The sequence below is a fragment of the Rhinichthys klamathensis genome, unplaced genomic scaffold (genome assembly GCF_029890125.1).
Source record: "Rhinichthys klamathensis goyatoka isolate OS25496 unplaced genomic scaffold, OSU_Roscu_1.1 h1tg000011l_1, whole genome shotgun sequence".
Taxonomy (NCBI): domain Eukaryota; kingdom Metazoa; phylum Chordata; class Actinopteri; order Cypriniformes; family Leuciscidae; genus Rhinichthys; species Rhinichthys klamathensis.
In genome coordinates this window covers 1,881,675-1,896,328 of record NW_026606564.1, presented here as the reverse complement: position 1 = coordinate 1,896,328, position 14,654 = coordinate 1,881,675, and the positions used below count along the sequence as shown (strand labels likewise).

Sequence of the window (14,654 nt, the reverse complement as noted above, 5' to 3'; positions counted from 1 at the left end):
GCTGAAATTTCACCATCGCTTGAAGCTCATCCGTCTTCTTCCGTAAAGACTGTACATTAGTTAACAAAATTGTAGGGAGAGGAATCTTAGAAAGAGTTTGGTTTTTCATTCTCTGACGAACACCTCCTTTCCGTCCTCTCTTCCGAATCTTAAATGTACAATCCTTTTGTCGAGAGCGATCTTGTTTATTTCCGACAGCAACATGTGAAAAACTTCCCAAATCAGGATAACCAAAACCCGCGGGTTGCTTCACACTGTTGGGCTTGTACCATTGTAATAGAAAGTCCCGGGAATATTGGATTCTTGCCGAATCCTGAGGTGATTTGAAAACACACAAGCTCAGGTGGATCAATGTCAGTAAAACAATAATCCCCATTTTCTCCATTTAGCCTCCTCCTTTACCAGTTCCGTAGGGTCTAGACAAAAATCCCGCATCCAACAGTGTTGGGGAAAGAAAAAAAGTTATTCTTAAGACGCACAAAAACACGCGAAACAATTGACAAACACAACGAGCACACCGACACCTGTAGCTTCGAGTCGCCGCGTGCGCATGCGCCTCTCCCGTGCGCGAGAGATACCGATTGTGTCTGCGCGCGAGAGAGACCGAGTGACAGTGCGCGTGAGAGACCGAGGGTGAGCATTAGTAAATTTGCATTAGTAAATTGGTACATACTACATAGTAATATATAATTACTATATAAGAGGCATGAAAGTTCGATTAATGGACTCCAATAATCAGTACTACAAACGTCTTGTTTTGAACTATTGTTTAATAAATAGAAATAATTTGAGCGCATAAACTTTCATATGGATGATTAAATAAGATTCTATTTATGCAGTATGATTTCACAACTAATCACTGACACTGTATCACAACATTTTACATTTCTTAAGCGTCAAATAACAATGACTCTGAATTCCATCCATTAATCGAACTTCCAGTGCATAGTTCTGCCTTGACATGTTCTCATTTGGTTACATTCTGTTATGGAATATTAGTTTTTTTTATTGATTGTATATTTTATGCGTTTTATTCACATCCATGCAGGTACAATGCAAGTTTATATTTTGCTTCCTAAAATATATTTACACAATGTAAAATGTAAAATAGTGCCTTTTTGAAGTTTTGCTACATTTTCTTTATTGTTTTCTTTATTTTTATTTATTCTTTAAGGAGATGCACTGAATTTTGGTGAATAAGAGGACCTATTTTATTTTGATGAACATAGTTTTAGGCCTACATTAGCAGGAATGTAGCACAATATGGATGTGAAGGCAGTTATAATTAGCCTATGTGACAATAAAATTTGTTTTGGTTAAAATCAACAAATAATCGTGATCTCAATATTGATCAAAATAATCGTGATTATCATTTTGGCCCAAATCGTGCAGCCCTAATATAAAGTATTAAAAGTAAAAGTACTTAATGCTGAAAAATCAAGTTTTAGAAAGTGTAAAGGATCCAAACAGTTGTGTGTTTAATGGTCTAATCATTTCAGCTGGACTGATAGGCCGTTATATGCCTGTGTAGTTACATTTATAATAAAACATCGTATAAACTGTTTTGTGTGCAAAAATCTAAATTTGAAAAGTAACAAGTAACTAAAGCTGTCAGATGAATGTAGTGGAGTAAAAAGTACAATATTTCTCTCAGAAATGTAGCGAAGTAGAAAGTGGCATGAAAAGAAAAGACCCAAGTAAAGTACAAGTACCTCAACATTTGTAAGTACAGTACTTGAGTAAGTGTACTAAGTTACATACATTCCACCACTGGTCATCACACAAGGCATAATACATGCATTAGCACTTTGTATCTAATAAAACCAGTTCTAGCAACAAATAGTGAAAGAGAAATAAAGGTTTATTTAAATGGGTCTATCTTTTCAGTTTTATTGAAATGTGTCGTATAAAATAAATATATGATTGTGTCAGCTTCGAGATCTATACAATATTATGTCAGTATACACTAATAAAAATCCTATCCCTTATACATTTAATGAAAGTTACAAATAATATAATAATTACCAACAGCATTGTGCAACAGGTGCCCAAAGCATTGTATCCTCTGCCATTTGTTGAGTTCCGCAGCCTTCTTTATATTGCTCCCGTAGTCAGTCGTTATAGCCACCTGATGCTCTGGATGCAACCCCCATGAATCCAGGGCATCCCTTAGGCCAACGGAGATGTTTTGTCCCGTGTGGTCCTCAGGGAAGTAGGAAGTCTGAAAGCATTTGCTGACGAGTTCGTACTCGGGCGTAATATAGTGCACAGTGAGACTTATGTACGGTTCCGTAGTGCGGCTGGACCAGAGGTCGGTCGTGGATGAAAAATATTCAATCTTTCCAACTCCAAACTCTGCCTCCACCGCCTTTCTGCACTGTTCATTAAAGTTGTGGGATAGCTACCTGTAAGAAATAGATGCGGGATGGGATTTGGTACCGTTTGACTAGTACATTCAGAAGCTTCTTGAAGCCTTTCTTTTCCACTGTGTTGGATGGGTATCATATCTTTGGCCAAAAAGTACGTACTAGCATTGGTGACTTCGTTTTTGTCGTACTTTGTGCCACACTAGCAAAAGCACTCGCTTAGCGAGTCTTGTTTGTCTAGCTCTGGCGTATTAACAGCAACAGGTTTTTTGGGGTAGTATCATGCACTCATTGTAAAGTGGCTTGTGGTGGTTCTTAAGATGCGAATATAGGTTTGTTGTATTGCCTTTTGTGCGGCTTACTTGCCACAATTCGACACGTTTTGCATAGTACATTAGCCTGTGCAACATCTGTTGGCTTAAAGACAAAGTATTTCCAAGCTACCGAGAAGGCATTACTTTTGGCCATTAAAGTTTCCTCTTCAATCTCTGTTATTTCGTCTTCTCCCTGAGCAACACTCATTTTATTACTTTTGTGTTCTTTCTTTTGCTCCACTGGCTCCCTTCGCTCTCTCTTTAAGTCCTTTCTTTTCTTTCACTTCGTTTTGTTGTCTGTCTATTTCTTCACTGATTTATGTTCCTGCGGAGGCTCCACGCAGAGTGGCCTGGGGGGGGGGGGAATGCAACGCTACCAAGCGACATGTATTTTTCGAGAGGTGCATGTTGGACGGGACGCATCATAAACAAATATCGCATAATTATCACGAGACTTTCAATATAATATCGGGCAACGTGATATCTCGATAACGATATTGAGTCGATATATCTTGCACCCCTACTAACCACTAAAACATTATAATAAACCCACTACTTCATCTTATGACTATTCATATGATTAATCACTACAGGGACAAATCTGTTCTTATACCATTTTGTTGTACACTAAACTGTCGATTAAACGGAAGGTGCTGGAACTCAATGCAGGGGATGATTCCTGTCACTTAAAATTGAAACATCTATTCGCTGTACCTGCCTGGTATACAGTGAAGCAGCGTTATGTAGCGACTCCAATCAACCTACTGGACCATTTCACAATTTGGTTAAAGGAGTTCAGGCTCTTTAAAGGGATACTCCACCGTTTTTGCGCTTTTCTAAGCGTGTAAAGTGGATAACTATAATGTATGGCGGAATACCACAGCAAGTGCTTGGGAGCTGTAATATCATCACTTGTGAAAAGTCCTCTCCCCCCTCTCCCTCTCCGGAGTGATGATATTACTGCGCCGAGTCCATAGATATATATTTGCCGAGTCGAAGTGCTCCCAAGCACTTGCTATGGTATTCCGCCATACATTATAGTTATCCACTTTACACGCTTAGAAAAGCGCAACGTTTTATTTTGTGTCACCATTCTTGGTCGAGTTACAAGAATGTTACTCGTGTAACTGTATTTAAATAGGGAAAACGTGGAGGTGTTTGGTCGCTTCTCTGCTTGGATCCTAATGAATGAACTGTGCTAAGTTAAGTGCTATCAAAGTGTCACCGCGCGTCAGAGTGATTGAGTGCACGCACTGAGATGAGAGAGGTATGTATCAACTCGTCTTAGTTAAGGGAATAACATAGTTTATTGTGAAAAACGGTGGAGTATCCCTTTAAAGATAAATTAATTCCCATACCAGGACACCAAAGAAAAGAACAAAATTGATTCGATAAAACCATGATAAAACAGAATCAACAGTGTTTTGTCAAGTGTAACTAAAATATATTTAAATCATTATTAAAAATGAATCTCACCCTCAAGTTGTTCTAAATCTGTACAAGTTTCTTTCTTCTTTTGAACACAAAAGAAGATATTTTGAAGAATGTTGGAAACCTGACAGTTGACGGTTCCCATTGACTTCTATAGTATAAAAAAACTATGGAAGTCAATGGGGTCCAGGAACTGTTTGATTACCAACATTCTTGAAAATATCTTCTTTTGAATTCTACAGAAGAAATTAATTCATACAGGTTTAGAACAACTTGAGGGTGAGTAAGTGATGACAGGAAAACATTTTCGAGATACAATAGGGACACCACAGTCCAGACCACTAGAGGGCCACAGACCCCTTGTTGAGGAACACAGCAGCTCTTTAAGTGTGAAATGTGGCTCTCATGAATGTTTCTTGCATTAATTATAAGAGCTCTCTAGTTTGATCCTTAATCAGCTGACAGCTTTTTGAAATAAACTAGTGCTGTCAATCGATAAAAAAAATGACCTAGATTAATCATAATTTAAAAAAAGTTTTTATACGTCTTTTTATACTTTTTATAATGTAATAATTTCAAAGTTAATCTCCAAATTAATGTAGAGACAACATAAAGACAGTATATTTTAAATACTTGTTTAATGGCTTTTTATGAATGAAGGCCAGTATCACTGATACTAATACAGCTACTGATGCCTCATGAAAATGTTTTTTTCCCCAATTTTAAACATTATAGCCATTTTATTAGGCTTTTAATTTAAGTAAACTTCAAACAATCCTCACCTAAACCCATAATAAATGTCATATTTACCTTCGCCCTGTTAGACAGGTAGGACATATACGGAAATTAAAAACAGTTATCAAACAGCCACTTTAAGACCAGCCGCTGCTGCACTACACACGTCTCGTTCTCTCACAACTCTTTACGTTAATTTAAGACTATTTAACTAATTTAAGACTGCTCTTATGAGGATACTTGACAAAACTGACATTTTGGCATAATTGTGTGTGTTATTGTTCGTTCAAGCGCAAAAGAGAACTCGTTTCTGGCACGCTGTCTGTGCGCACGTCTTTCTGTGCGTTGTGTGTGTGTCACATAGACAGGACATTCACAGACAGCGCATTCTCTTTTGTCTTGTCGTGCTTTAAAGGGGTCGTATAATGCCATTTTTATACAAGTTAATATGATTCTTTAGGGTCTAAATGAAAAGTTTTTAATATACTTTAATTAAAAATTCTCATTAGTATTGTAAGTAAACACTTATTTTACCTGGTCAAAAACAGCTCTGTTTTCAGTACGCCGTTTCAGTGCATATGCCTTTAAATGATAATGAGCTTTGGTCACTCCGCCTCTCTGTTCTGTGGGGCGTTTTGACACAACACACGTGGAGTGTTGCCTTGACAACAGTTTGGGTTATATTTTTAAGAGAAAGAATGGCAGCGGGAGTCTCTGAGGACACATCTGTGCAACCGTATCAGTTTGATATTTTTGACATTCTTAATCAGTAACAGACACTGTTATAAACCATCTACACAAGTAAGCTTAGTGTAGTGTTACCACGTTAACTTTAACACCTGCGTGTTTGTAATAACACAATAACCATAACGCGTTGTTCAGTATAAACGTGGGATTATGAATTATATTGAGAACGTCGTACACCGAAAACATGCCGTAATGTACCCTAAGTGTAAACCTTAGCCGCATTCATCGTGAAGCGTGCAAGCGATTTGCAAAGATTAATATAAAGGTTAATAAAAATTCACACTCACTTCTTCTGGAGGTGTAGCAGGAACACGAATAGTTGGTACCGGTTCTTTTTTCAGGAGCAGCTTCTTAGCAAAACCAGCTTTATCCACAACTTTCCCGAACTTTGACCTTTCCATGAATCGCTATGGTAACGTAGAATGCTTAGAACAAGCCGGTATCAAACTTCCTGTTTACATTAGCCTGTAGCTGCTGCTATCAGCTAAACGCTATTAGTATTTAGGAGTAGAAGTGCTATACTCTTACAACAACGCCGCTGGCAAAATGAGCACATCTCACAGATGGTCCCATGGACCTGACTATCTTACGAGAACTGGCGATAGAACAGTTAAAGTGCCCCATCCGTCTACCTTAACGGAATGGGTAGACGATATGAAATTGTGGCCAGACGTTAGCTATGTGGATATCGTTAACTATTTCGTGCTTTGTGAGGGTGTTGATGGTGAGACACTACGAAATTATAAGAGCACAGAGGCTTACAACTATCTACACAGCAACAAAATTGGAAAAATACTGTGTACAAAATACGACGAGTTCATCTTCCTTAAGGCTGAGGTCAAGCCGAGTCAGAGCATCAACAAGCCCAAACAACTTGCTTGGATAATGACGAGGCCGATTGGTATAATCGAAACAGTCGGCTGTTCATGCATTGCAGGGCTAGGAAAATCTTGTAGCCATGCAGCAGCTGTCATTTGGAAGGTAGGTATAGGCTGTTAGAGCGATCTTGCTACACATTAAATCTGTAAATTATTGAAAACAATAAAGAATACCCCTTACAAAAACAGCTTAACTGCAGTTTTTATTCTAAGTAAAGTGCAGGACAATGTCTGTGTTCGAAATATTGAATTTATGCAGTAGCCTACTGTAGTGTGCAATGCCGTTAATGTACAAAAATGTCATCAACATTATGTTATGGCTGATTCAGGTCCAGAATGCAGTGGTTAGTGGAAAGACAGGGCTTGCATGTACTGACTTCGGCATTGAATGGAGTGCGTAGGGTGCTGGGCAACAGGTCAAGCGGGTCCGTTTATGTTGGAAACAGATCCCGTTCATAAAGTCCTTCAGTTTTCGCGTGTTGTTTGTGCACCCGACAACGGCACACGTTGAGCCACAAGGAGCCATTGCGTAGTCTGTCACATTTAATATTTATAAGTAATCAGTTTTCCTCCTTTTGTTTGTGCCGCGAGTAGTGTCCCTTGTTTGCTAGCTTCATTGCTGTCGTCTGTCTCCCTGCTAAGGCTAAACCGGAACTTAGATACCGGCAACAGGAAGTATCGTGTGTCATGGCGACGCCCAATAAGACTCGCAGGAAAGTTGTGAATACTGACCCTCCTCGTTTATAAAGCAGTCTGGTGAGAAATGATTCACGCAAACAAGAAAGCATTGACGTTGCTCGTGGGGAATATTCCCTTCGAAAACAAAACTCAGCCACTGCGTCTTCAGCGGTTCGGATTTGGGAACATCAAAATGACTGAACAGAACACCACAATCGATTAGACGCCATTCTGCTCCAGCGTATCAACAATGACGGACTATGATGACAGCTCGCTCAGGGCGGGTCTGTGTTGAAACGGGGCGTCTTACCGTGTGATGTCGATTTGAGACAGGGAAAACATATAAGGAGATTTAAAAAAAAAAAACACTGGATGGATTTTTATCATTATATGATGGTTGTGTACAGGCACTGCCAACACACATTTCAGTACAATCAACTTGTAAAAGTGCATGTACCAGTATATGACCCCTTTAAAGGTTTAAAAGCATTTGCATGAAGAGGAGTGTGATCATATAATATAATACTAACCAAAGGATAACAGAAAAATCGGATGCTGTGTTAATTGCGTTAAAGTTGACAGCCCTAAAATGAATATTTGTAATGTCTGGTAAGGGGTGAATTTAAAATCTTTAGATTAGCTTACTACAGTTTTACCAAATGTGAAGAGAGATTACATAATCATAGATTTTTAAATAGACCTATCAGAGGTAATAATAAGAAAACAACCTATTATGAGTTTTGTGAAAGCTGGTTTTACATTGTCAATGCTGGAAAGTTTTTAATGGCTTCATGTGTATTTGTGTGTTAGGTGGGAAAAGTGCGGTGCTGACGGCTCTGATTGTGGCCCTGGGCGGTAAAGCTCACACCACCAACAGAGGCTCCTCACTCAAAGGATTTGTTAAGGAAGGAGAGAGGTACAGCACTCCTGTCCTGCTTTTTCTGCATGTTGTCACAGTCTGTTTATAGTCTCTCACGCTGTTTTGTGTCTTTATAATGTTCAGCTCTGCAGACGTGTCCATCACTCTGAGGAACAGGGGTCGTGATGCGTATAAACCAGAGGTTTTTGGTGAATCCATCATCATAGATCTTCGTATCTCCAGCGAGGGACTGCGGACTTATAAACTAAGAAGTAAAACAGGTATACTTACAATTACAAAACCATTTTACCTTTGGGTAGTTTAATCTAGGGCTGTGAGATAACGTTAATTTAGTACTAATTTCAGACTGAGGAATTTACTCTTCAAGAGGCACATTTTTTTCAGCAAATATTGATTTGTCTGGTTAATAGTGATTGATTAATCATGTAACAAATTCAATTGAAATTGTTAATCAGTTGATATAATTGCTTAAACAGGTTTAAACCCGGGATAAGTAGTGCTGAAATCAAAATAAAATCAAAATTACCATTATGGCTTAGTGTAGTTATGAGCATGTTGTCTGTTGTCCTTTTTGCATACATTTTAGATCAAACCGTGCTGACGTGGAAACCAGGTGAAACGTGCCGTGAACTAAGTTAGGCTTTTCAGTCCACAAATCAGCACCATTCACCATGGATTTAATGTAGTTACGCTAACTGTAACCATGGTATTGTGGCAGAAATGGTCAAATGTTTTTACAGTTTTCATTGTAGGGTTCGTACAACCTTTTGAGAGTGGCATTTGAGCACTTTTCAAGGACTTTCAAGTGGTTTACACTTTTTCCAGCATTTCAAAGCACCCTAACCCTAACCCAGTCTAAATGTTATTTTTTTAATGTGATGGCCAAAAACATTATTTGTTCATCTATCAAAGATTGTCCCCATTTGTAAAACTAAAAGTTTAAAGATGTAGGAAAACTAACACGTGCCAAACAAATGTTTTTATTTAAAAATAAAAAAAAGTAAGAAAAGTAAGAAATTGCCACTATAACCAGTAGATGTTGGCAGAGGAGCACTTATTTGCATATTAGCCATTTCCACTCCCTAAAGTAGTGTTTTTTCCCCACGCTTTGCTTTTAAATAGATGTTTAGATATTGTGAATTCCCTATTATAAAAAATTGAATCGTCAAGAAATCAATTTTTGTCAAAGTTTGACACTTTTTGTACTAAATAATGAAGTAGGAACAGTCACAAAGTCACATAAAAAAACTTCTTCAAATTGCGAAGAATTACGCAGAAAGTAAGTAAAGAGTGCTCCTTTTATAATCAATGAAGATGTCGGTCAGTTCAGTATGATTCTATAGAAGAACAATGGTACATTTAATAAGAGTAGAATATAAAAAATGTAGGTTGTTGCTAAAAGTAAATTGTATCTGCATCTCAACTCAAGCTTAGTGCTTTACTTTTCAAATGTGCATTTCCGAGAAATAAACATGTAATATTACATAGTAATGTTTTATATGCAGTTACTAATAATATAATTTTTATGATTAAATTGCCTTTTTGATTAACAATCCCCCCCTTAGCGCTACCAAATCAGGTACTGGCGTCACCATCTGTAGAACTTAGTGCTTGTTGATTGTTCCCAAATGTTAGTCTGGAGCCCTGTGTTGATATATAATCACAACATTTTTGTTCAGATTGTGTTGCCTTACAAGCAAGCACAGCAAACCTGAAGCTTTTTATTTTTAAAGGAATTTAATTTTTTTTAAAGCGTTCATCTCAGAATCAAAATCTCAGTATGATTTTATTTATTTTTTTCTCCAAACAATGGAGCCCTGAACTTTTAACGTCTGTGCTGTCGTGACAAAGGCAAGTGAAGATTTGCTGAAGCGCTCGTAATTAAAGCCAGGATCTAATTCTTTCGTGATGTGTAATCGACAGCCAGTCGAGTCAGATGTGCACATATGCACAACATATGTCTGTTGCTCCACTGGTTTAAATTGACAATTTCAGTGCTACGTTGGTACTTCATATATTTAATCAAACCAAATTCAATAGCTTCATGCTTAGTAATTCACTGCAGAAAACACACTGTGGTTGGTTGGTATGAACCATGTTTATACTCTTTAGTCAACCTGTATTTGTTGTAGTCTGGTTCATATTTATTTTACCTTGCATAGTTTTGTTCATGGGTTTTGAGGGCAAGGGCATGTCACACAACCTGTACGTGTTTGGATCTGCCCGATTCGCTTAGCTTCTACCACATGACAGCTAAATCAGCACAAAAGTCTGACTATTTGATTTATTATTTGCCTCCCTTTATAATTAGGTCACCTAGTGTCATCCAAAAAGGAAGAACTGATCTTCATTTTGGATCACTTTAACATCCAGGTATTTCTCAAGATCTTCTCAGTTTTCAAAATGCTTGCTCAAAACTATTTAAGTAATCTGTTTTGATGAATCTGTTTGGTTCTTCCGTCCTCAGGTGGACAATCCGGTCTCTATCCTTACCCAGGAAATGAGTAAACACTTTCTCCACTCCAAAGGAGAGGGGGACAAATACAAAGTGAGTCTTAATGGTTGTGTGTACGTGTGAATTTGCTTCCCTTAAGACAAATGGAAACTTGAAATTTGTATTGCTCTTTTTTTGCAGTTTTTCATGAAAGCCACTCAGCTTGATCAGATGAAGGAAGATTACAGCTACATCATGAAGACCAAGACCATGACCCATAATACAGTGGAGAAACACAGGGAGGTGAGTGCTAAAATAATCACACCTTTCTATGCCTTGGGTGGAGCAGCTTTGGAAAACAAAATGTGATTTGGATTGCTGAACTAGTTGTTCTTTGAGACGACTGCATAGTTTATTTCTGGCACACCCTTTCCTCTCACGCAGACTCTGCAAGAACTAAAGAGAAAGTACCACGAGAAAGAAGAGCGCTATAAAAACCTGGCTTCACTCGATGAAATGCAGCAGAAGTTGGATGAGCTGAAGAATCAGATGGCCTGGGCTCTGGTCAGGAATCACCGCCTGCACAACATGAGCTCTGACTGCATGGATCTAATCAAAATTCCAAATTCCGAACCAGATTTGATCGATTTATTAATCGTATTATATTTGTAATGGCTTTGTAGTGTTTTTTTTACGGTGTAAAGCGTTTTTTGTACTTTTAACATCCCATTTCAATTAAGTTGCACACAACAACAAACATACAGCATGATTCATTGATTCAATCATGATATAGTCTGATTCACAAATGAATGGTTCATTTTAATGAAAACCATAACCGCGAGTTTCAACACACTATATTAACACAACTCAACCCCGCCCCTTTATTTTGCATATGGGTGGGAATTATTTAATTGAGGAATATTGTGACGTGCACGTTCTCAGAAGAAAACTACAAGACTACAATAGAGGTGTTTCAGGGAGTTCAGAAACAGTGCTCACTGATACAGAGAATAACTCCCTTTCGAGTGACTCTGTAACTTTGCAGAACTTTTTCATCCTCAAACAGCAACATTACACACTAAAGAAAGTTGAAAATGTTAAAAGCTCTTTAAATATCTCATATAACTGAAGATTGGTGTGAGTTGCTTTTGCTGTCATTGTCTTCTCATACTGAAATGTATGTCTGTGTACATCAGGTGGCAGAGGTGGAGCAGGAGGTGAAGCCCATGAGAGAACGAATCGCTGCTGAAGAGAAATCCACCGTCAAATATGACAAGAAAGTGGAAGAGTGGGAGGTGATTGAATATTGTCTATAGTTCCTGTGGTCCAGTATCCTCTAGTGTCATGTAACTTGACATTTGACTACAGGATACAGTCTGGTCCAGATTTCAGCTTTTAAGTAGGCGTTTTTTGGCTAGAATGAGAATGACGAGTAAAGCCATAATTTACCATTTTTGTCTTCACAATTAAGGGTCGGGTTTTTCTGAATTGCATTATTCCACAACACAGATTCAAATTCAAGTGGCTTCACTGTCATGGTAAAAAATCTTTAAATTGACAAAGCATTGGTAACATTAAGTTGAAGGCGTTTACACAAAATAAAATAAAAAGTTTGATAAAATAACAGTGAGAAGGACAAATATAGTACACAATGATTTGGTTTGTTATTCAGTTTTGTTGTTCCGATTCAAATGTGGGAGTTTGTTCTTGCCTGACATATAGATCGTATGTAGCCCATCCCTTTTTCAGCGCTGAGCTCATTGTGTTCTGTCTTCAGGTTTTATATTTCCACAGGATTCATGAATGAACCGCTCGTTTTAAAATCTTCATGGTCTACTGACATTTGTTATGACATAATGTTGCTTCAAACATTACAATGCTCATGATAAATTTTGTTAACTCTACAATAAGTAAATCCACTTCACCAGCTTACTCTTCGACAGCGATGCGATAGAAATATACAGAGCTACCACAAAAACAGAGGTTCAAAGACAATATTCTAAAGATGGCTGCTCGCTTGTTTTTCTGGCGCACAAGTGTCCGTTACACATCTTACATGTACTTACTATAGTAATAACAGTAAATTATGCATAATTACAAGCAACTAATCCTAAACCATACTCATAATTATAGTATTATGTATGTTGATATAGTAAGATATAGCAAGTTGTATATCAGTACTTATTTGTATTATTACAGTATTCAGGGCACCTTAAAATAAAGTGTAACCAAATTGAATGTAAGTAATAGCACAACAGTCGCATGGTTGTATTGAAAATACTTCAAATTTGTGGAAATGATTTTAAAGGAAATTACTACAAAGTGCATCAAACACAAAAGTCTGTATAACATTCCAACTTTGATGCCGTTAACCATTAAGTTCTTCCTCAGAAGTGCTCAAAATTGCTTAAAGGGATAGTTAACCCAAAAATCTAAATTCTCTCATTTACTCACCATCAAGGTTTTCAAAATCTTTACGAGTTTCTTCATGTATGAGATATTTTAAAGAATGTTGGTAATCAAACAGTTGATGGTTCCCATTGACTTCCATAGTAGGAAAAAAAAAAATACTATGGAAGTCAATTGGGTCTATCAATCAATAGTTACCAACATTCTTCAAAATATCTTATTTTGTGTTCAGCAGAAGAAAGAAACTCATACAGGTTTGGTACAACTTGAGGGTGAGTAAATGTTGAGACAATTTTTGGGTAACCTATCCCTTTAAAGTCATCCAATCAGATTGAAACAGCCTGTTTGGCCATTTCTTTCCATCTAGTTTTACAATAAGATTAGTTTGTTGACACAACGCCTCTGAGGAGAGCACGGGCAAATTTTTCTATCGGGCTGCAAATTTATAAACACAATGAAGACATGACTTCTGTTTTTTTCTGAAGTGCTTTTTTTCCCCCTGCCCATTAACATTTAAAGATTACAATCAGGTTCGGCAGACCAGGATTTCCTTATTCTTATTGTGTTTTGATAACAATGAGAAACACTCAAAAACCCAAATGACAAAACACAAGTTCTTAATGCTCCTGTAACATGCATACATTTTTTTCATAAGAGACCATTTGAAACAGCAGGCCATTACTGCCAAAATTTGCTCTTGGGCACAGTACATCAGGCCTGCAACCTCATTGATATTCCAGTTGCTTTCATACTGTCATCTTTTAGCAACCCTGGGCTCCAGCCTCAAAGCCATTGTTACAGAGCTCTGTTGAGTTGTACACAACCAGCAGCCCTAATAGTTCTTTCATTGTGAAGAAAATGCTAATTTAAATCTAATTATGTTTGATTGACAGTAATGTCCATTTTGGGTTTTGTTTGTAGGGGAAAGTTCAGGAGGCCAACAGGATATTCCAGCAGTTGCAGGATCAGCTGGAGGGTGTGACGGAGCGGATGCAGCAGCTGCAGCCACAGTGTGCTGAACTAAAGAGCCGGGCACAGGAGCGCAACCGAGATCTCAAAGCAGCCGAGGTGCAAAATCAAACTCTTAAAATCTGACAAACATGCATGCACAACATAATAGGTTGGAAACTCTAGCCTTGTTCAGACTGTTAGTCCAGGTCAGATTTTTGTGCATGTACGATTGGAATGGGATCATATTTAGCAGGTGTGAAATATAATTTATACAAATCAGTTTTAAAGCTATGGTCATATGTGGTTTGAAATCTTATTCAAATCACACTTCTGGAAATCCATTTCGGTCTGAACGCTCTGATCTGATTTCGCATAGCTTTACTTTTTTTTTCTTTTCTTTTTTTACCAAGTGAAACCTAAACATGAAGGACTTTGTTGGAAACATGCTGAAAGTTGCTGCAGAAACACGGTTGTATTGTTGCTGCGAAGTGCAGGTTGTGTGGAAAATAACAATATACTGATAGTCGGCCTGGTCTACACACCTCTTTTTGAATTTTGAGACCGCAGCACTGAATAAAGTGTCTTTCTCACTGAGCACGATTAAGCGATGCGATGATCAATCGTGGCGCGACAAAGCAAGATTTTTTTTTCCGGACTAGTTTTATGATTATTTTCCCTGTCGCCCTGTGATAAAACGGGCCGTCCAATTAGAGTTGAGCTTTAGATCACGTGCCCGGAGCAGCTGCTGTTGCACACATGGGCGAGATTGGTGCCTCTGTTTAGAAAACCAGTATAAACACAGAATAAAAATACTCCGGAAGAGAGAAGAGA

General features: G+C 37.9%; 1 protein-coding gene across 1 annotated transcript in view; it reads left to right on the top strand.

Moving 5' to 3' along the window:
- Window positions 1-14,654, top strand: part of si:dkey-119f1.1 (Structural maintenance of chromosomes protein 6-like) — a 45,976-nt gene that overhangs the window by 17,111 nt on the left and 14,211 nt on the right. Inside the window, exons 3-10 of the mRNA XM_056263751.1 lie at window positions 7,960-8,065; window positions 8,153-8,289; window positions 10,341-10,402; window positions 10,497-10,577; window positions 10,665-10,766; window positions 10,908-11,027; window positions 11,660-11,758; window positions 13,794-13,940. Of these exons, the coding sequence (XP_056119726.1) occupies window positions 7,960-8,065; window positions 8,153-8,289; window positions 10,341-10,402; window positions 10,497-10,577; window positions 10,665-10,766; window positions 10,908-11,027; window positions 11,660-11,758; window positions 13,794-13,940 (854 nt within the window). The remainder of the gene's footprint in view (window positions 1-7,959; window positions 8,066-8,152; window positions 8,290-10,340; window positions 10,403-10,496; window positions 10,578-10,664; window positions 10,767-10,907; window positions 11,028-11,659; window positions 11,759-13,793; window positions 13,941-14,654) is intronic.